The sequence below is a fragment of the Notolepis coatsorum genome, assembly GCF_963971535.1.
Source record: "Notolepis coatsorum genome assembly, chromosome: 1".
In the NCBI taxonomy this organism is placed as follows: domain Eukaryota; kingdom Metazoa; phylum Chordata; class Actinopteri; order Aulopiformes; family Paralepididae; genus Notolepis; species Notolepis coatsorum.
Window position 1 is genome coordinate 143,790,389 of NC_140165.1, and position 21,911 is coordinate 143,812,299.

A 21,911-nucleotide genomic window follows, 5' to 3' on the forward strand; every position below is an offset into this window, starting at 1 on the left:
AGACTTCTACAACGTAGGGTTCAATAAAATAATGATTGACACACTGACATAGTAGTCAACTCACCTTCCCATCTTGTTGGCGAGCATTCCAAAGAGATTGGTCCCAATGAGGTAAGCGATACTGGCAGGCAGGAAGGCCATGCCTGAAATTTACAAGTTTGAATGGAGCCATTTAACTGATGCCCTTGACAGACAGATGAACGACCAGACGGACTGACAAGACAGACAGACCAACAGACAGACAGACAGACAGACAGACAGACAGGCAGGTGGGAAGACAAGACAAACAGATAAATATGTAGACCGACACGTTGACAGTCAAACAAACGGCAGGCAGATAGGGTCCTATGAAGTTGGAGATAATGGCTGGTAGATGGACAGTCAGATAGATGGACATACAGGAAGGCAAACATGCAGGCCGGCAGACAGACAGAAAAACAGTTTGGAGACACATGATGGACAAGACAGGCAGGTAGGCCAGCAGACACGATGATGGGTGAGTACAATGAGACAGGAAGATGCAAAGACAGATGGGCAGACAAACTGGCAGGCTTAATAGTGGACCAAACCAAGTTGCCACAGAAGATAGGTGGAGTTGTGTGGGGACAATAGTGGACCGTACCAAGTTGCCATCTGGGGGAACACATGGTCTGCATCATCCAGATAGGCAGTGTGGGTTCTAGAATGGCCACTCCCATGTTGGCAAAACACAGCGACCCTGACAACAATCATAACAGCAGGATAAGGGATTATTTGTATACACAAATCGTTTAGTTATTTGTTTGTATATTTGCCCTGTACAAATTGTACCGTTGAAATACACATTGAATCAATAACCAGAACCTTTGCTGTACCTGGCTAAGTAACTTTAGCCAGCAGTCCCTGTGTCCATAACATAGCTTATGAGAAATATATAAAAAAAAATTTTTTTACAAATTGGTGTATTGGTGTTTGGATTGTATAAACAAGCCACAGCAATATCGTGCTTTTCCAGTGATATTCTACTCTACCACAGCACAGAGACTTTCCTTAGCTTTACCGGCAGCCATGTTGGAAGAAATAGAACTACACAAACATTCTGTGCAAGGCCTCTATTGAACGCATGAAGGAATAGTGGACCCTACTTGCCCCCCCCCCCCCCCCCCCCCACCCCCCACTCCACCGTCTCTCAAAACAACAGTTGTACTGATATTCAGATCTGTAGTCCCTAGTTATGCATTCTCACCTGCACTGATGAGGATGTAGGGGTCTTTCAACAGGGTGAGCAGAGGAGTGCCCTCCACACTCTGAAACACACACACACACACACACACACACACATTATCGACTTTTCCTGTAAATGTCTGTGCTCTTTTTCTGTTCTCCTTGAACCCTGAATATATTTGAATCTCTGAGATGTCAGACTCACCCCTGGTGAGATCTTGGAGGGCTGCAGGATGCACAGCTGTAACACTAGTAGGATAGATAGAGGTAAAATTAGTAGAATAAATAGACTACAGTTGACAATGCTGGTAATGGGGGGTTATGTAAAGGAACATGTGACCTATTTTACATGACCTTAAAGGAACACGCGAACTTTTTGGGAAATTAGCTTATTTGCCATCTACCCTGGAGTTAGACAAGCAGATACATACCCTTTTCTTCTCTGTGCATGCATTAGGCTTAGGGAACAGGCACACCGTTAGCCTAGCTTAGTGTCATTCACTGGAAGTAGGTGTGCCAGTGTAGCCTAGTTCCCAACAGTCACGAAATACACTCCAAATACAACTCCAAAACTTTCCTGTAAAACATGTTGTGACCTGTGTATTTACCACATGGAGAAAAAATTACAAATAATTAGACATTTTCGTTTTATAAGCAGATATATACTCTGAACTATTTTTTGCTGAACCACTGCTGCATGGGTGCAGTGATTTCATCACCTCAAAAGCTCTGTTGTTTTTTGAAAAACTGGAATTTTGAGGTGATGAAATCACTGCACCCAGGCAGCAGTGGTTAGGCAAAAAAAAATTCCGAGTATATATCTGCTTAGAAAACGAAAATGTCTCATTTCTTATTTTTATTTCTCCACGTTGTAAATACACAGGTCACAACATGTTTACAGGAAAGTTTTGGAGTTGTATTTGGAGTGTATTTTGTGACTGTTGGGAACTAGGCTACACTGGCACACCTACTTCCAGTGAATGGCGCTAAGCTAGGCTAACGGTGCGGCTGTTCAAGCCTAATGCATGCACAGAGAAGAAAAGGGTATGTATCTGCTTGTCTAACTCCAGGGTAGATGGCAAATAAGCAAATTTCCCCAAAAGTTGGCGTGTTCCTTTAACCTTACAATCAATAAAACATCTATTGTAAAAGAAAGAAATGTTGGCTTAGGATGCAATTCAGTAAAAAGCTAAATCTTGACCCCATATAACTACAGTCTGATCATTCCAGTGCACACTACAGGAACAAATATTCAAAATCTAGGACCATTATGCGCAATGCTTCCCAGAGTAGGAGTGCTGATCTGGGGTCAGTGACCAGGAGGAATGCTTGTCTTTGTGACCTTATTTAAACAAACAGACTGACTCTAGATCAGTAACATTGGGGTGCTACACTTTGAGAGCTATGTTCCCACTACAAACTTTAGTGCTCAATTCAGATCTATTGCTCAGATCCGATATTTTTGTTTGGCTGTTCACATTATTATTTAAATGTGGCCAATATCAGATTCCAGTGTGAACTGTCACGATCCTGAACTGACCCACATGCACAACAGAACAATAACAAGGACTTCAGCATGCTTGATTGATTGATTGATTGAAAACTTTATTAACAGATTGCAGAATGGGTACAGTACAGTACAGCTCAATACATACAATTGTTAAGGGGATGCAGACCAGAGAAAGACTTTCGTCTTGTTTACATCAGGGTCCCCCATTTTCAATTCATCGTAACATATATGACATACATGACATACAGATAGACAGTACTGCTACATCTATACATTTATTACATATCAGATTTGCAAATACAGTACTGTTTGTGATACAAAAAGAGTCCAGAAAAAAGAGTATATACATTTGACGTAGAAACTGTACATTGGAGGAGGTTGGGTAGGTGGGGGTGGGGGGGGTGGGGGGGTACTGTACATTGGAGGTGGTTGGGTGGGGGGGGGGGGGGGGGGTTGGGTAGGAGGGGTGGGTGGGGGACACTGTACAACTGTACAAGCAAAACTGTACATTGGAATATTGACAAGACCGTACTTGGTAATTTTTACTGTACATTGGAGGGGGTTGTGTTAGGACATTTACAGGGGCCAGTTTCGAATTGCAGTCTCCCGTAGGTGTTTTTTGAGAGTGTTTTTGAAAGTGGGTAGTGATTCACATTCCTTTACAGCTTTGGGTAGGGCGTTCCACATTGATGTGGCATAATTGCGAAACGTGTTTAGTCCCTTGTTTGAGCCGAATCTGGGTTTAACATGATTTGTGGAGCTCCCTCTGGTGTTGTGATCGTGGTATTCACTGACCTTTGGGAAGTATTTTGACATGTACATGGGTACCTTGGTCGTGTAGTGTATCTTGTAGACCAGGCCCATTGCAAGTTGCTGTACTCTGTTGTCTACTCTAAGCCATCCTAGGTTGTCAAAGTGGGCAGGGGTGAGGTGGGTTCTAGGAGTAAGGTCAAGCAGTAGTCTGACCAGTTTGTTTTGAGATGTTTGTAATTTTGTTTTTAGCGCCTTTGAGGTGCTTTGGTACCATGAGGTGCAAGCATAGTCGTAGTACCCTTGAATGAGTGCTCCTGCCAGAGTCTTCAGGGTATTCTTGTTTACCAGTGAGGAGATCCGGTACAAGAATCGAGTTTGTTGGTTGACTTTTTTTATTACATTGGATGCCATTTTGTCACAGGAAAGATTTGCCTCTAGGATGGAACCCAGGTAGGTAATATCTTCTTTCCTTGTGACAATATTGTCACCCACTGTAACTGAGAAGCCGTCGGTCTTGCTGAGTTTGTTATTTAAACCGAAGAGAATGGACTCTGTTTTGCCCATGTGTAATGATAGTTTGTTATCAGCGAGCCATATGCAGATTTTGCCTAGTTCCGAGCTGAGGGTTTTTTCAACCTGTAACTTGTTCTTGTCAGAGACCAGCAGGGCTGAGTCGTCCGCAAACAGGAACAAGTTGCAGTCACAAGCTGACGACATGTCATTTGCATAAATTAGGAACAGTAGCGGACCTAGTATGCTTCCTTGTGGAACACCACAGCTTACTGTGAGGGGGGGGGATAGGGTACCGTTTACCTCCACCATCTGCTCTCTCCCCTCCAGGTAAGATTGCATCCAGCTCACTCGTAGACTATCAAAACCAATTGCTTTTAGCTTGTCAATCAGAATGGTGTGATTGACAGTGTCAAAGGCCTTTTGTAGGTCCAGCATGACCATGCCGCAGTATTTGCCCGCGTCCACCTCTTGTTTGATGTGTTCGTTTAAATAGAGAAGGCATGTGTCAGTGGAGTGGGATGTTCTGAAGCCAGATTGGAATTCGTAGATTAGATTTTTTTTCCGCGAGGTATTTTTATTTTTTTTTAAACTTAGATCCGTGACGCGCACGGTTGTCCCCGACGCCGAAATAGCGTTTGAGATACGCGGTGAACTACTGGAGCTCCCCCCGCAAGGTATTTTTTGACCTGTTCGTATAAAAAAAATTCCATGACTTTCGAGATGGAGGTAAGGATAGAAACAGGGCGGTAGTTGCCTGGGTCTAATTTACTGCCTTTTTTGTGCAGGGGTGTTACTCTTGCTGTCGTACGGAAATAAACATGGAGGCCACTGAAGTCAGTGATTACAGTTTCATTTATAAGTTGATAGACAGAGAATTTGTGAGCAGATGATAACAAGGATGAGGAGAAAAAGAGACAATTTCCTTGTGGAGCAATGGCTCCTACTTCTGTACGGAGCTGTGTGAGACTGTGAGGATGCAGAGTCTGAGCCAAGAGTAGTTGGGATCATGGCTTCACGGAAACAGATTCACAGAGTGACTCCTGCCAGCGCAGAATTGTGACAAACGTCGATCTAGACTAGTTACATAAAAGTTGCATTGATATTCCAATATGACTGTTCAGACTGACACCACATAATGAAAACGGCGCACATCAGAATTAAAAAGATCAGATGCCATGTGATTTGTGCTGTTCACACTGAAAAAAACACAGATATGAGTCACATTATGAGCTAAACCAAAAATCTGATTTGGGCCACTTTTGCCTGCACCCTGAACATAGCCCAAGGCTAGTTAACACAGCCTGTCTGGTAACCATACAATGAGAATGGTTAGAGGGACATTTTCTAGTCCATGGCACATGGCTGCCATAACATTAGCTGAATGGCAATTTTTTCTCCCATTTTCTATATTTTCTCCCATCCCAATTTCGTATCATCCAATTCAACCCTCCCCTGTCACGAACGCTGTTTCTTGCCTCCCACAAGCCGGCTGCAATGTGGACTAAGTCATACATAGCACAAGTCCCCTCCGGTACTTGAGGTAACAGCAGTCGCATCTTTTCACCTGCGCAGCTCGATCTCTCAGTGGCGAGGAGTAACGCGTGGGAGGCTCACGCTGCCCCCGACACTTCCTGATTCTACTGCGCAGGCGCACCAACCGACCTGTAGGAGTCGCTGTCCACAACGCCCGATCCCCACCCATCAGTTTCCCACCCCCTAATACGGCCAATGTGTATTAGTACGGACGACCAGCTAAACTGAAAGCAAATGTGGAGCGCTGGGCTCGAACAGGCGAGCCCAGCGTCTCCAGATTTCGTGGTGAGCGCCTTGCCCACTACGCCACGTAGCCGCCAGCTGAATGCCAATTTAGGAATGTTATTCTGAAAGGAAATGCCCATTCTTCTCAGTACTGAAAACAGTGGCAGTAGCTGCTGACTGGTATTATGATGCTAACATAGGATTTGTAGTAGAAAAGACTCACGCACATCCAAAGTGTAGTCACGGGTGCTTGACTCAAATAGATATTTCAAGTGACACTTGAAAAAGGCCACAGGCCGAAACGTTGTGTTAAATTATATTAAACTTGGGAACACTGCAGACGGTGTGCTGACTTTTTTTCACAGCTAACATAGGATTACCAAACTATTCAGCCCTCATTACCACCTTGTCTAAGGCTGACTACACAGTGTGTCCTGACTGGCCAGGACTGGAACATCATATTTCCAATTCAACATCTTTTAATACAGTCTTATCTTAAGTGTCTAAACCTATGTCATTTTCTGAATGCAATTCACCCACACCCCAGTTTGTCACCATATTCTTGGCGCTACACACTTTCTAATGTGAAAATGTATATTTTCAGCCTCTCAAAATAATGAACGATGTGAAATAGTCTAAAATTACAAATCTTTGTTATTTGTCACAGTTCACCATTCTGTGCAAAATTAGGGGCATTCCAGAGCAAGTCAAACGACTTGAGAACCACTACTGTTACATAACCACACTGCCATCTTGGTAGGCAAAATATATACTACTGTATGTATTCTATGTCAGAGGCAGCCACAGCCAATAAAGTGGGCATATGGAAAATCATCTTAGAATTTTAGAATGTATATATTTGACTGTATTTGTATTCTTATTCTTATTTTATATTTGCGATCTGTGGTGCTGAATTTCCCTCGGGATCAATAAAGTACTTCTAGATTCTATTCTATCTTACTGATAGGAAGTGCATGCAAGTGGAGTACTATTTTATTGTCCTTGAAGGGCAATTTGTTTTACAGCCATCAGTCATTAAACACATCACGGTACCTAGGACACATATAAAAGGTTAAACACACACAATGCTATAATTGAATGCATATGGATCAGTCATGAGCATCAGTATTTCTTCATAAAAGCAACAGGTGTTGGAATAAAATTATTTTGAAAGCTGTTGGTTTCACACTGCATCGCAATGGGAGAGACTGGAATGGATTAAAAAAAATTGATTAGGTGGGAGAGATGGTTGTGAGAACAACGTAGTGATAATGTAGTGATAATGCTGCTTACCTCCATCAAACACAGCCAGGAAGGCGAGGATGAGGAAGGGAGCGCTCTTCCCTACAAACTCATACATCACACTGCCAAACGGAGCACCAACTGAACACACACACACACACACACACACACACACACACACACACACACACACACACACACACACACACACACACACACACACACACACACACACACACACACACACACACACACACACACACACACACACACACACACACACACACACACACACATATATTATTATATAGGCTACAGTATATACTGTTATCATCACTGTTTCTATTATCTGGCATCTCATCAATTTGTTTTTCTTGGCACTTGGCTGTCTCTCAGCATTGTGTGGTTGCTCTATCCGATTGAATTGCAGCCAGAAGAGCTGCAGCCAACTCAAGCATGAACTAGTAGTTTAACTACATTTCAGCTTGCCGGAACTACAAACTATTTCATGCCTATAAAAGGAAGGAACAAGAACTTTGAGATAAGAGATTCTGCTCTGAGAACTGAGCGGTCAGGCTCATTGTTCAGACCATTGTGGTAAATGGTCTAAAAAGGTGCAAGTTAAAAAAATTTGTTGACTGTTGACAGAAAGTTCCTGGCACTTCCCCCCCCCCCATGAAGAACCCAGATAGGTTATTGATATTGTTTCTGGTCTGACTGGTAACTAAACTATATTTCTGTTGAGGGTAGCTTTGCTGTAGTTCAACTCCTTCCAGTGTGAAGTAATTGGTACCTTGCAAAGCTATATGCTTTCAGAGTAGCGTCCCCAACACTGTGTGCATGTGTGCAAGAAAGTGTGTGTGAGTATTGTAACTTACTGAGTACCCCCATAGCCAGTCCCCCGAGAGCAATGCCCATTGCGATGCCTCTCTCTTCATCATCTGTGTACACACTGGCTAGCATCCCCAGGCCTACACACACGCGTACGTGCACACGCGTACGTGCACACACAAACACACACACACACACACACACACACACACACACACACACATAGAGATGAGAGAGAGAGAGAGAGAGAGAGAGAGAGAGAGAGAGAGAGAGAGAGAGAGAGAGAGAGAGAGAGAGAGAGAGAGAGAGAGAGAGAGAGAGAGGGTGATTAGTAATATACCAGATTATACTTTGAAAGTAAAGTACTGCCCATGTACTGCCAAAGCCTTTTTCTTTCACCATAAGACCAAGGCCTTGGCTAAGAACCTGCGCAAACGTGCATGCCACCATGTCCTCCCTCGTCACCCCCCCTCCCCCCTCATCTCTCTCTGCGGAAAACTTTGCCATATACTTTGAGAAAAAGGTAGAGAACATCCGCAGCTGCTTCTCCCCAAACCCCACCCATTCCAAATGCTGAACCAAGAGTGTCATCTTTCTCTCCCTTACAGATGCCGAAGCGTTGACAGTGGTAACGTTGAACAGTCTCACTACAAGCCAGCTGGACCCGACACCCTCCCCACTCCTCCAGACTATAGCACCAGACATCCTCCCATCAACTCCTCTCTCCACTCCCCACCATCATAGATAACTATCCCCCTGTCTCTCTTCTCTCCTTCCTTTCTAAATCACTAACCAGCTCACTGATGATCTCTTACAGAACGACCACCTAGACCCTAATCAGTCAGGCATCAGGACTGGTCACTCCACAGAGACGGCCCGCATAGCGGTCACAGAGGCTCTTCACAGAGGCCTCTCCTCTGTCCTGATTCTCCTGGACCTGTCAGCAGCCTTCGACACAGTCAACCATCAGATCCTCCTCGCATCCCTCACAGGAATGGGAGTTGTAGGCTCTGCGCTGGCATGGCTGTCATCCTACCTTGACAACCACTCCTACCAAGTATCATGAAGAGGTACCCTGTCGGCCCCCCACCCCCTACAGATGGGTGTCCCCCAGGGTTTGGTCCTTGGACCCCTCCTTTTCTCTCTCTACACCAAATCTTTGGATAACATTATCACGTCTCATGACTTCTCATATCACTGCTATGCCGATGAAACTCAACTCTTCCTCTCCTTTCCTCCACCTCACACACCTCAAACTGAACCTACACACTGTAATTTTCTAAAAACACACTTCTTCAATTAATATTTTAAATAAATACAATAAAATATATATATATATTATAATAATAATAATAATGAATACTACTAAACTGTGTACTGTATTTTACTATTATGCACTCTGCTACTAAGGAATCGACCTTGCCTATATTATTACCTACTATGCTATGCACTCAAGTCTGTAGCACTCAAGTTGACACCCTTAGCTGCCAAAGTTCTACCCTTGCTGCTGACTTGTTGTACAGAACTTGTATGTCGCTTTGGATAAAAGCATCAGCTAAATGACTAAATGTAAATGTAAAAATGTATACTGATTACCTGCTACAGAGGAGAAAGAGGAACCGATGCCCTGAAGAGAACGAGCAAAAAACAGCAAGGCATACGTCCCTGAAAAGGCAAACACTGACAAACACAACAACACACACGTTTATGATGAAACACACAGTGTTTAACCTTAATCAGCACCTAAAACTGAGTCAGATTAAAATAGATGAATAAATCTAAATAGAGCTCCCAAAAGTTTTTATTTTAATTTTCACCTCAGATCAACATTTACTCTACTTCTCTAACATCTACTCCTGACAAAGATCTGTATGGATCAAAAGGTAGATCTGTGGGGACAGTAAAAAAAAACATTGTGCAGACTCTATTATTCATTCATCTGTGTTCATCAGTCCTGCACCTATACAGTTGGATGTGTTTGCTTGTTCTATTTGCCAACATTAAAATAGGTCCTAATTTTTTTTTATTTTTTTTATTTTATTTTTAAGTAGGCTAATTGCCCTGTTTCTAATCCATTGTAAAGTAAACGGATCATGTTGTGGTGGGGGGACCGGTAGATGGTCAAAATGAATGGGGGTTTTCCTGTTTAGCGATGGGAAGGGCTATGTAGTTATAAAACGAGTTATAAAATGAAACATGATTTCACAATCACTACAGCTGACATGTTGCCTAGGGGAGTGGGGATAATGACCTCTACAAGCAGGCCAAGTAAAACCTGGAGCAGGGAATTAGAGTTGTCAAGCAGTGGCAGAATAGCAGCTGACCAATGGCCTGAATGAATTCTACTGTAGATTTGAAAGACAAAAGAACAACCTGCCCCCACCCTCACCTGCTCCGCCTATCCGTAAAAATGTGCCAGTTGATGAAAGAAATGTCAATACAGATCCTGTTGTTCTCAATGAAAGCAAGTGGTATCCCCCCCCCCCCCCACACACACACACACACACAACAGCAATATGCTCTATGTTTACATAGTGAGGTAATAGTGATATAGGGCAATTAGAATACTGTAGGTAAATAGGTAGTGTTTAAAAGTCATTATTTGTTAGCACAGCCTGCAAAACGTTTTATTTTCTGTAGGTCAGTTGGGTAGAGCATGGCAGGTCGTAACACCAGAGATATAAAACAGTGTCAACGTGTCATATTCAATTGACATTCTGGAATGGGACCATATGGCAGCCATCTTACCTGGGTTAAGTTTTAAACTTGCTGTAATTGGAACCAATGGTGAAAGAGGTGTATGTTTATAATCATAATGTTGCATCTACTGTTTTATATCTACACTGCCAGGGTTAGGGATTCCGTTCCATTGGACCACACATATTAACATTGTATTCACTCATGGTACTGTAAGGCAGTATCAGACCAAGATTATTATAGTTCAAAACTAGACTATAAGGAAACAAAACTAACTGAAACAAAACTGAATTGAACATAAAATCTATGAAAAATACAAAACTAGAATAACACTGCATCAGACGTACACTATGCCCTATTGTAAGTACATTTAAGGTAATAATTACAGGGGAGGGGTTGAATGTATAATTAGGATTAGAATTAGGATGTTATGCATCCTTATATAGATAATTTCTCAAAACAGAGAATTAGGTGCATGCATGCATGCATGTGCGTGCGTGTGTGTGTGTGTGTGCGCGCGCGTGTGTGCGTCCATGCGTGCGGTGTGATCACGTGTGCATATTGAGAGGTTTAAACTTACTGATGGTGGAGACAAACATGATGATAAAACCTGCAAACATGGGAATATGATACCCAATCCTAGAGAGAGGGAAAGAAAGAAAGAAAGAAAGAAAGAAAGAAAGAAAGAAAGAAAGAAAGAAAGAAAGAAAGAAAGAAAGAAAGAAAGAAAGAAAGAAAGAAAGAAAGAAAGAAAGAAAGAAAGAAAGAAAGAAAGAAAGAGAGAGAGAGAGAGAGAGAGAGAGAGAGAGAGAGAGAGAGAGAGAGAGATCAATGGGGCTGGGTACCAGTGTACTTGTAAAGAAGTCTGTAAAACTCAAATGAAATATGCTTCAAACTAGTTAAACTATTAAAATGTGTTTTAATAAATGCTGCTGCCTTTGCCACGGGTGAGCACAGAACTAGGCTATGCAGAGCAGCGGCCTCGAAGAGGAAGATCTAGTCCTCGCTAGCATCAATAAACATCTCGTTCCTGACCACATCACACGCCAATAATAACAGTAACACAGTAACACTTGGAGGCAGGGCGTCCTGGTGGCCGGCCTGGCCTGAGACCTTAGTTGCTTGTTAACCCCCTTCTCTCCCCCTAATGTCCTGTCCTGTCTAATGAAGCCCAAATGGCCTAAGAATATCAATAATAATAATAATAATAATAATAATAGTAATAATAATAATAATACTTTACTGAATGACTGATAACTATAGCGAAGTCACACAGGGTTTTAATTAGAGAAAAAAGTAATCAAAGTAAAACAGTAATAATAAATAAATGTTACCTGTTGGTGAGCGGCCCCACAAATGGGTTGACTAAGAGCTGGACCAGGGCTTTAGAAGCAAACAGTAAACCTACTCTGATGTTCTCCTCCGCCAGGAAATTACTGTCCTGTACACAAGATCCTGGCAAAGCCTGGGGGAGAGGAGAGGATCACAGCAAAGATAACAACTAAGATCAAGTAAGTAAGCAATATAAGTGAAAAGGTCACAGATAATTCAGGTTTAGAGGTTCCTATCTAATGCCTACCGTTGCATTAGAGGAGTCATTGATCTGCAGGAATGCTCCCAAGGTGGGGTGCTGCTCAGAGAGGTCGGTGACGGCTGGGGGCTCAGACGAGCTGGTCTGGCTCGCATGGAGGCTGAATGTAGTATTGTCAAACAAGGATAGTACTGAGGAGAAGGGGGTTTCCAGGTCCCTGGGTTGGTTCTGCGTCTGTGTATCCAGGATCGGTGCACTGTCTTTGGACACAGGGAGCAGCGAGGGCTGGGAAGCCTGGGTCTCGGGGTTGGGGTGATCAATGGCATACAGGAAGGTAGGAACAATTGGCACTAGAGAGGAGGAGAGAAGAGGAGAGGAGAGAAGATGGGAGAAGAGGGAGAAAGAGGGAGGAGGGAAAGAGAAGAAGAAAGGAGATGAGGAGAGGGTGTAAGAGGGTGTTACTATCACCAACATCTAAGAAGGGAGATCCCCCCTTGAATGGCCCTTCTAAGGTTTCTCTCCTCCACACTGCCTGTGGAGCTTTTTTCCCCTATTGTTAGGTTTTAGTGAGTTTTTCCTTTTTGGGGTATGTCTGGGACTGGGAGTGCTTGCATTCTTTCATTTATTTGCATTCATCTAAAAATGTTTGGACCTTATGGTGTTGTTGTTCTGTTCTTGACTTATTGTTATGTTTTCTTCTTGACTTGTTTAAAGAAGACCTGTACGGCCCATGGGGACATTAACGTGTGTTGTCGGGCCCTATAAATAAATTTGATTTGATTTGATTTAAGAGAAGGGGGGAGTAGAAAGGAGAGGAAAAGGAGAGGAGGAGACTCCAAATGGCCATGGACAAGATATTATATGTGTGCGTGTGTGTGTGTGGTGTGTGTGTGTGTGTGTGTGTGTGTGTGTGTGTGTGTGCGTGTGTGTGTGTGTGTGTGTGTGTGTGTGCGTGTGTGCGTGTGCGTGTGTGTGTGTAGAGGAAAGGCGAGTCACCAGCGTGTGAACTGCGTAGCTATCCTGTCTACAGCACAACACTACAACCATACAACTCTACTACTCTCCTTTATGACAGACCTGTTGTCCACGGGGAGCCGCATCCCTGGATATCAGTTTCATGACTGGATCAGGAGATACACTTATTTGAAAATTGAAGGTTTGGCCTCATGATGGAGTTAGAGGAAATGTCACAGGGTGACCAAAATCAATAGGGTTCTTCCTCTCTTCCTCTAGGGGGTCATGAATGTGCACAGCACATTTGAGAAATTACTTTAAAAAGACTTACTTGCAGCAGTCGTCCATAATATCCCTGTGTCGTTCGGGATGTAATTATGTTCAATAAGAAGTATTGTTCTTTAATCTAATGAGCCGTTTACGGGCCACAATGCTAGTTTGAAAGCCAAAAATATCAGCATCTGCCAAAACTATAGTTCAACAATTACTATAGCATCTATACCGTCCTTCGGATGAGACGCTGAACCGAGGTCCTGACTGAATCTTGGTTGTTAAAGAACCCAGGACGCCTATCGCAAAATAGTAAGGGGCTCCCCGACGTTCCTGGCCAAATTCCAGGTCTCTGACATCAAGGCCACCTAATCATCCCTTCCCCTTAATTGGCTGATATCAATCCCTGTCTCTTGAGCCGTTCAGCCATTGTGTAGTGTGATGTGTGCCTGCCTGGTGTCAGTGTATGGCAGCCATTGAGCCTGCGTAGCCCAAGGTTGGGTGCTACCAGTGGTGGTGAAGGAGGCAATTTCCAACCTACATTGTGGGGAGCGCTTTGAGTGTCTAGAAAAGCGCTATATAAATGTAATAAATTATTATTATTATTATTATACCAATAGATCAACAACCCTTTCCAATCCTTTTTTTTCCCACGGTTGTGAAAACGGTTGAGAACCACTAATTGAGAAGTACACACATACAGTACATACAGTACACACATATAGAGTACACACATACAGTACATACAGTACACACATACAGTCCATAACATAATACACCTATTCGATTTCTTATGAAACATGTCCATGTGTATCTGGCGGCCTGTTCCTGACCCAGGCTGGTGTCTGTCAGACTGTGTTACTGTGGCTTACTCTGGCTCTGGCCTACGGAGGTCATACAAGGCAGAGAGAAATGCCATGCTCACTAACCAGCTCACTAACCAGAGTCCAGGACACACTGTTAGTGTGTGTGTGTGTGTGTGTGTGTGTGTGTGTGTGTGTGTGTGTGTGTGTGTGTGTGTGTGTGTGTGTGTGTGTGTGTGTGTGTGTGTGTGTGTGTGTGTGTGTGTGTGTGTGTGTGTGTGTGTGTGTGTGTGTGTGCGTGTGCGTGTGTGCGCGTGCGAGCATACTCACCAACCACAGTGAGCAGCATGTTATCCAACAGCAAGGCCACACACACCACCACCAACACCAGTCTAGGAGAGCCTCTGCTGCCTCTCAGCCATACCACAGGGTTCATAGCCATCTAATGGAATGGAATTCAAATAGTCATTCAATAAAATAATCAATAATCAAGGTAGACGTCAGTAAATATAACATAATCTGTTGACAGAACTGGCTATGGGGCAACAATAATATGTTCATGAGGCATGGTTTCTACCTTTAGCCTTTAATCGGCGTGGTTTATTATTTACATTTCACAACAGCAGCACATGAGATCTCCTCTCCGTGAGAGGTAGGTGGGAAGAGACAGTTACTAGCAATCATATATAACCTCTAACTTTAACACTCCCACTTAGGGTTGTCTAGTACACTGTACAACTTCTTCAAAAACAATTTACAAATAAAATAATACAGTTCAGAACATCAAAAAGAATATGGCAGTCAATACTACATAACAGGCAATATTTACACACCAAACATGACCTCTGCAAATTTTTTCAATTTCAGTTTGGAAGCAGGTTTCGTCATAGCGTTTGCTACCATGTCGTCTGTTGGACAATAAATCAGTGTCATTCTTTCTTCTCTGATGACAGATCTAATGAAATTATATTTTATATCGACATGTTTACATCTCTGTCGGCACACAGGGTTTCTAGCAATCGCAATGGTTCCCTGGTTGTCTTCATAAACAACAGTTTTCTTACATACATAGGTATCCATTCCTTCGAGCAGTTGTTCTAGATAAATACATTCCTGTATTGTCATAGCTAGAGCCATGTATTCGGCTTCACAAGTTGCCACTGTGGGCTGCTTATTTGTTTTCCATGAAACCAGTGAGCTGTTTGTGTTCAAACTCACACAATATCCTGTGGTACTTCTTCTATCTGTGGTGTCTGCTGCCCAGTCTGAATCACTGTAGGCTTTAAGCCCTAAGCCTTCGCTGCTCTTTCTGAAACAAAGCTGTTTATCTGCTGTACCTTTGAGATAACGAAAAACGTGTTTTGCTGTAATCCAGTGCTCCTCTGTGGGGTCAGCAAAATGCTGTGACAATTTACTCACTACAAAACATAGGTCAGGGCTTCTCTGTACATTTTTACATCTGTCAGTTTCTGAGCATCCTCCTGATTTTTTTATCACATGGTGTTTCCCTTGTTCTACATTCTTGCATGTCAAAACGTTTCAGGATCTTTTCCACATATCTCTTCTGGGATATTTTTACACAATTGGCAGACTGTTCAAAGTCCATGTCTAGAAAATGCTTTAACCTTCCAAGGTCCTTCATTTTGAATCTGGTGGAGAGCATACCTTTCACCTGTTCTAGGTTTCTAGTGTTGTCTGCTGCGATGATCAAATCATCCACCCAAATGACGATTATCACTTTTCCTGACTCTTTTGACTCCCTTGAGTAAACACAGGGGTCTACTGGGTTCTGTAGGAAGTGATCTTCAATGAGACATGTATGAAGCATCTCGTTCCAATTTCGCCCAGACTGTTTCAGGCTGTAAATGGATTTTTCTAGCTTACACACTAGCTTCTCTCCTTTCTTTTCGTAACCTTCAGGTTGTTCCATATATATCTCCCTATCTATGGGTGCGTGCAGATAGGCTGTCTTCACATCCATCTGATGTAAAATCAAATTGTCCTCAGCTGCTTTCTGCATCACTACCCTTACACTGGTCAGATTGGCTGTGGGGGAGAATGTTTCACCGTAGTCTATCCCCTCCCTCTGACTGTAACCTTTAGCTACAGATCTCGCTTTGTACCTGTCGTGGCCTTCAATACCCTCCTTGATTAAGTACACCCATTTCCCTCCCACTTTCTGTCTGCCCTCTGGTAACTTGGTTAGAGTAAAGGTGTGGTTGTCCTCTAGGGACCTCATCTCCTCATCCATTGCTCTCTTCCATTTACTTGATTCAGGGGACACTATGGCCTCTTTAAAGGTCTGAGGTACTCCACTGACTACTCTGTAGCAGTAATCAATGCTGGTAAGTGTACTGTCATCCTCGTCACTTTCTCTCCGGGCATAGTCTGTCAGATACTTTGGTTTGTGTTCCCTTGAGGGATACCTCCCACTGCTTGGGGCACGTGACGTCACCCTCGGGTGCTCCTCATCATCGTCCTCTGGGGGTTACTGTCTGTCTGCACGACCGTGCTAAGTACACTAGGCTGGGGTGTCTCTGTTTCTTCACACCTTTCTCTGGAGTCCAGTCTTTGTGACAAACTTGACTAGCCTGTGTTCCTGCACTCTCCCTTTACCGGGATAATAAACTAGGAAAGCGGGGCTTCCTTTGTCGTGCCCTACAAAGAGTCCTTTTTCACATCTGGACTCGAGCTTTCCTCTGTCCTGCAGGTAAGCATAACACACTGATCCAAATTGGTGCATCCTAGCTCTATTACACTTCTTTCCTGTCAGTGCTGTATACGGGGTGGTGCCCGTGTGCTTATTAAAGCACCTGTTTCTGGTGTAAGCGGCTTCTTGCACCGCATAATGCCATAGACTCTTAGGTAAGTTACTGTCTACTAGCTTACACCTAGCCATTTCGAAAAGAGTGAGCCATTCCCTCTCTGCCACTCCGTTCTGGTGTGGGGAGTATGGACATGTCGTCTTGTGTCTTATCTTGTTCCTTCTCAACAGTGATTGGAACTCTATTTGTGAACTCGGTTCCGTTGTCGGACCTCAAGCATCTTATGTTACCATAAGGGGCTACGTCTGCCAGGAATTTCTCCGTGGCCTGGAGTGTGTCACTCTTTGCTTTGAGACAGTAAACAAACACTGCCCCTGTACACACATCTGTAAAAGACTGTACATATCTAAAGCCTCCTATGGACTCGTTGCTTACTGGACCGGCTAAATCTGTGTTAACTAGCGCAAGTGGTACCTTTACTTTTTCTGTGGGATATCTGTTTCTCGATTGAGTAAACTTCCCCTTTATGCACACTACACATTCTCTATCAGGTCTACGCTTTTCACCTTCAATGTGCATGCCTTCTGTCACTGCTTGCAGTTTCAGTAAATCCTCATAATTACAATGACCCATAATCTCATGCCATGTCTGAATATCGTGACTGACAGTCACGTTACACATATCATTATTATTACACTTGTCGTTGTCATTACACTCTGTTTGTAGATAATACATTCTCTTGTACACCTTTATGTTAAATCGCGTACCGTCAGGCTCTACAAGAAAATGTTTACCTTCATTGAAGAATACTTTGGCACCGTTCGTAGTAGCAGCTATTACAGAGAATAGTTATTGTGGGAACGAGGGTACGTAGAGAGCGTTCTTTAATGTCACTGTACACCGGCGCCCCTCACTGTCTATGAGGCATACCTGTGCGTCTCCTCTCTCTTGCGCCAACCCGTAGGTGCGCTTCCCGTCTGCCAGCTCCATGCTGTGTCTCTCCGGGTCGAAAGTGTTGTCAAAGTTCTTGAACCGACTCCTGTCATTGATGACGTGGGACGACGCATCTGTGTCCACAATCAGTCCCTTCCTTTGGGCCTGCTGCAGCTGCGTTGGCCTGGTGACGTACGCTGTCTGCGCCCCGAAGATGAAGTCTTCTTGTCCCGCTACTCTCCGGGCGTCGTCTCGATTCGTCTCACGTCCACCGTCGCCGCCATCTTGTCCACTGCCGCCATCTTGTCCATGCGCATACCGCACGCTCTGGTCGCGTTTCTTCATGCACACTCTGTCTGTGTGCCCCGTGGATTTGCAGAAGCTACACCAAACAGTCTTTGTGCCAAACAGTCTTTGTGCAGTTACTTTTCCGATGGCCTTTTTCTCCGCATCGCCAACACGCCAGCTCCGTCGTGGGCCTGGTCTTCTCCCTCGGCGTCGCTCGGGCCTTCAGCACCCTCTCTCCCGCCTCCGCGGCGGCTGGGTGGATATCTTCTGAGGCCTCGAAATTTCGTAACTTGGCCTTGAACTTTCCCAGCGTCATGTCCGCTGAACCGTGTGTTACCAGGAGTGTGAACGGTTTGTACAGCTCCGGTAGTCCCCTCATCACCATCACCATCATTAGCCCATCGCTTGGTGCTTCTCCTGCACTCTTCAACGCCGTAATGATCTGCTCAGCTCTGATGACGTATTCGGTCACAGTCTCGGTGTGCCCCTTCTTCAGTGCTGTTAGTGTTATGTAGAGGGACACGACTCGGGGTCTTCCTTGCCCGATATAATGTTCTCTCAACACTTCCAGGCTTTCTCAGCCTTTGTCCTTAGTGTCGCGGAATATCAGCCCCAAGCTTGTGTCGTCGAGCAGTGGTGCTAACTCACAGTATGCGTCTGCATTATGCTTGTCGTCCAGGGCTTGTGCTTCCGCCGCCAGGTCTCCCGTGGGGGCCGTCAAGATCGTCATCTTCAGTCCCACACCGTGCATGCAGCATAACATGCGCTCTTCCCAGAGCTCATAGTCCTCTGCCTTTCCATTGAATGAGGGCCATTTGCTCCTTCCCTTAGTCGCCATCCTCCTTTTTGATGGTAGGCGTAGCTTTAGCTCTGTTGGTATAGCCTTTAGCCACGCGGTGCTCCCGGCTCTAAACTAGCCTATACTTCAGCTAAACTTGCTACCCTTATTATTTCGCCCCTGCGTGATCTGGGCCCATAACCTGTTGACAGAACTGGCTATGGGGCGACAATAATATGTTCATGAGGCATGGTTTCTACCTTTAGCCTTTAATCGGCGTGGTTTATTATTTACATTTCACAACAGCAGCACATGATCTCCTCTCCGTGACGGCACTAGCACACTGAACGCGCATGAATTTCACGCACGGGTTCCGTGCGGGATCGCGCGCCTGGCCAGGCACACCTCCCGGAAGGCGCCGCGGTGCACGGACGGAGGAATGCCGTCCGCGAGCCGCCCTCCCGCTTGCAGCCAGTGTGCACAGTAGCGTCCGTTAACATGGGAGCGGAAGTGAAGCGGCAGCCGCCCGTCCGTCCGTCCGTCCGTGTTCATTCGTTAGCAGTGTGCTAGGGCCGTAAGAGGTAGGTGGGAAGAGACAGAGGGGGAGTCGGCATCAGCTTATATACCCTCTACCTGGCGGTAACATTAACAGCTCCGCCTATAGCGCCCTCCAGTGGAAACAGTTATGCATAGTTAGACAGTTACTCAGTTACTAGCAATCATATATAACCTCTAACTTTAACATAATCCTCTCTCGACTAATCTATGGGATTCAACACACAGACACACATCTATAGGTCACCAGCAAAATAAGGAAAACAAGTCAGTGTGTGTGTGTGTGTGTGTGTGTGTGTGTGTGTGTGTGTGTGTGTGTGTGTGTGTGTGTGTGTGTGTGTGTGTGTGTGTGTGTGTGTGTGTGTGTGTGTGTGTGTGTGTGTGTGTGTGTGTGTGTGTGTGTGTGTGTGGGGGGGGGGGGGTTCTGCTCTCTGTAACCACTTGTCTGGCTGGTGGGCTTACTGACTTGTTATATGACTATAGCTGCCTATGTGGCTGACTGACTGACTGACTGACTGACTGACTGACTGACTGACTGACTGACTGACTGGTTGCTGTTTGCTTGGCTGGTTGACTGACTGGATGGCTTATTGCCTGCTTGCTTGGTGTTTTGGCTTACAGGATAAGTGACTGGTTGGCCTAATAGCTGGTTAGTTAGAGAGGACTAACTAGCTCAGTAGCTGTCAGTGATGTCTGGCTGTTTGCCTTACTGTCTGCCTGCCTGCCTGGCAGTCTGGTTAAGCAGTGCTCCTGGTTACATTTGGCTGGGCAGGCTGATGTGTGATTGTTTTAGGAGCTGCATTCTCCCTCAGAAATGCAATTATGTCTCCCACAGCACAGATCACCTCTCTGCTTCTGTTTCATCCTTTTATTCTCTCCATCTCTCTATATGTCTCTCTTCTTTGTTTTTTATCTATCTATTGTTGTCTTTCCATTTCTCTCAGTCTCTCTCGGTCTCTCTCAGTCTCTCTCAGTCTTTCTGCCCCACTGACCCCAGGGCTGGAATCAATACATTTTACATTCAATCAGTTGAAAGTGTAACTCGAAAAATCCAGTTTTACTGTACTTGCTAATAATTGAGAAGTATTTCTGTTATTTTTTAATAGGTTTGATTAAACCTTCTCATGCCAATAGTTTTCAGTGTAAGAAAATCCATTTACTTAATTGGTTGAGTTGAACAGGAATTGAGCCCAGCCTTGAGTAACATGAGGGATGCACCAATACCGATAACAATACCGATGACATCTCACACAAGGTGGGATAAAGGTATCAACTCAGCAATATTTAATAAGAAAATGCAGAGAAAAGAAACATGATAATCCATCAATGAATCAATGAATTCATACTCATACTCACTCTTCAAAATGAATGTATCTGTGTGTATCTAATACTCGACTAAGAGAAGTGACTAAGCCTATAGCCTCCAGCCACAGAGAAAGCCAGTGAAATCTCTGTCAGCATCAAGTTAAAACCTTCCTGATCTGTGATGCAGAGGTGAGTCTTATTGTTGCTGTCAATTTCATCTCAAATGAGGAGTTACACAGTAAATGTTAATTCAAGTTATTTTCAACCTAGTGGCCACAATCTGTGTCCTGATGGCTCCACAATCTACGGTTGATATGACGTACTTGTGATGTCATGGATTAAAATCTGACTCACAACATTTGTCATATGTCAACCTCTCTCTCTCACCTATCCGTCCAGTCATAATATTAGTATGAATAATCATATTAAGGGGGGGGGGGGGGAGACGTGGTTAATTTAGGGGATTTATTTGGTGGGGGATGGGGTGTGATTAGCAGATTATATCCTCCTTGTTACACAAATGATTCCAAGCATCCACCTTGTAGATATAGATCTTTCTGAAAAGAGTAAGAGTAAAGCCTACAGTATAGGTATATAGTATAAACACGGTTTATCAGTGAATATAAATATAAATATATTAGTAGTATATTAAAATATGAAATACATAATGATGGACAAAACACCAAGGAAGGTGTCAGACTACCCTTCAGCCCTCATCAGATCACCCAATTATTACTCACTATTAGTTATTTGTTGCTAATGACATTGACACACAGAAACAGGGTTGAGGTCAACTAAATTTCAAATCAATCAATTCAGCAGGTGGGTTTCCTTCTAAATTTAAACACTGAATAACTTTTGGCATGAGAGGATGTCCCTGTCCAAACTGTCAAGTAATTGAGAATTAATGTTTCATCATTAGCAAAAAAAACTGTTATTAACATGTTATTGAACTCATTGTATTGCACCTGGTTAGAAAGCATTGTTACTTACCTTCAGCTGTTGTAGCCTTGGGTTCCTTGTGTAGAGGTGGTCTCTTCAGCTGTCAGGTCTACTTGGGTCTGTCTATATATCTGCCCAGAGGGAGAGGAGAGGGCTAGGGAGGGAGGGAGGGGGGAGAGAGGGAGGGAGGGAGGGATGGTGGGGGAGGGGTTGGAAAAGGAGAGGGTAGGGATGTGATGAGAGTGGAGGAGGAGGAGAGAGAAAAAGAGAGTTTGAACAT

General features: G+C 44.1%; 1 protein-coding gene across 1 annotated transcript in view; it reads right to left on the reverse strand.

Annotated features, from left to right (window-relative positions):
- slc18a1 (solute carrier family 18 member A1) overlaps positions 1-21,704 on the reverse strand; it is a 37,576-nt gene extending 15,872 nt beyond the window's left edge. The window contains exons 1-12 of the mRNA XM_084312989.1: positions 21,683-21,704; positions 14,396-14,507; positions 12,087-12,388; positions 11,842-11,972; positions 11,088-11,146; positions 9,407-9,490; positions 7,858-7,950; positions 7,031-7,120; positions 1,409-1,452; positions 1,226-1,286; positions 623-718; positions 65-143 (exon numbers count right to left, since the gene is read on the reverse strand). Coding sequence (XP_084169115.1) covers positions 65-143; positions 623-718; positions 1,226-1,286; positions 1,409-1,452; positions 7,031-7,120; positions 7,858-7,950; positions 9,407-9,490; positions 11,088-11,146; positions 11,842-11,972; positions 12,087-12,388; positions 14,396-14,507 — 1,151 coding nt within the window. The 5' untranslated portion in view covers positions 21,683-21,704. The remainder of the gene's footprint in view (positions 1-64; positions 144-622; positions 719-1,225; positions 1,287-1,408; positions 1,453-7,030; positions 7,121-7,857; positions 7,951-9,406; positions 9,491-11,087; positions 11,147-11,841; positions 11,973-12,086; positions 12,389-14,395; positions 14,508-21,682) is intronic.
- Between the last annotated feature and the right edge of the window lie 207 nt (positions 21,705-21,911).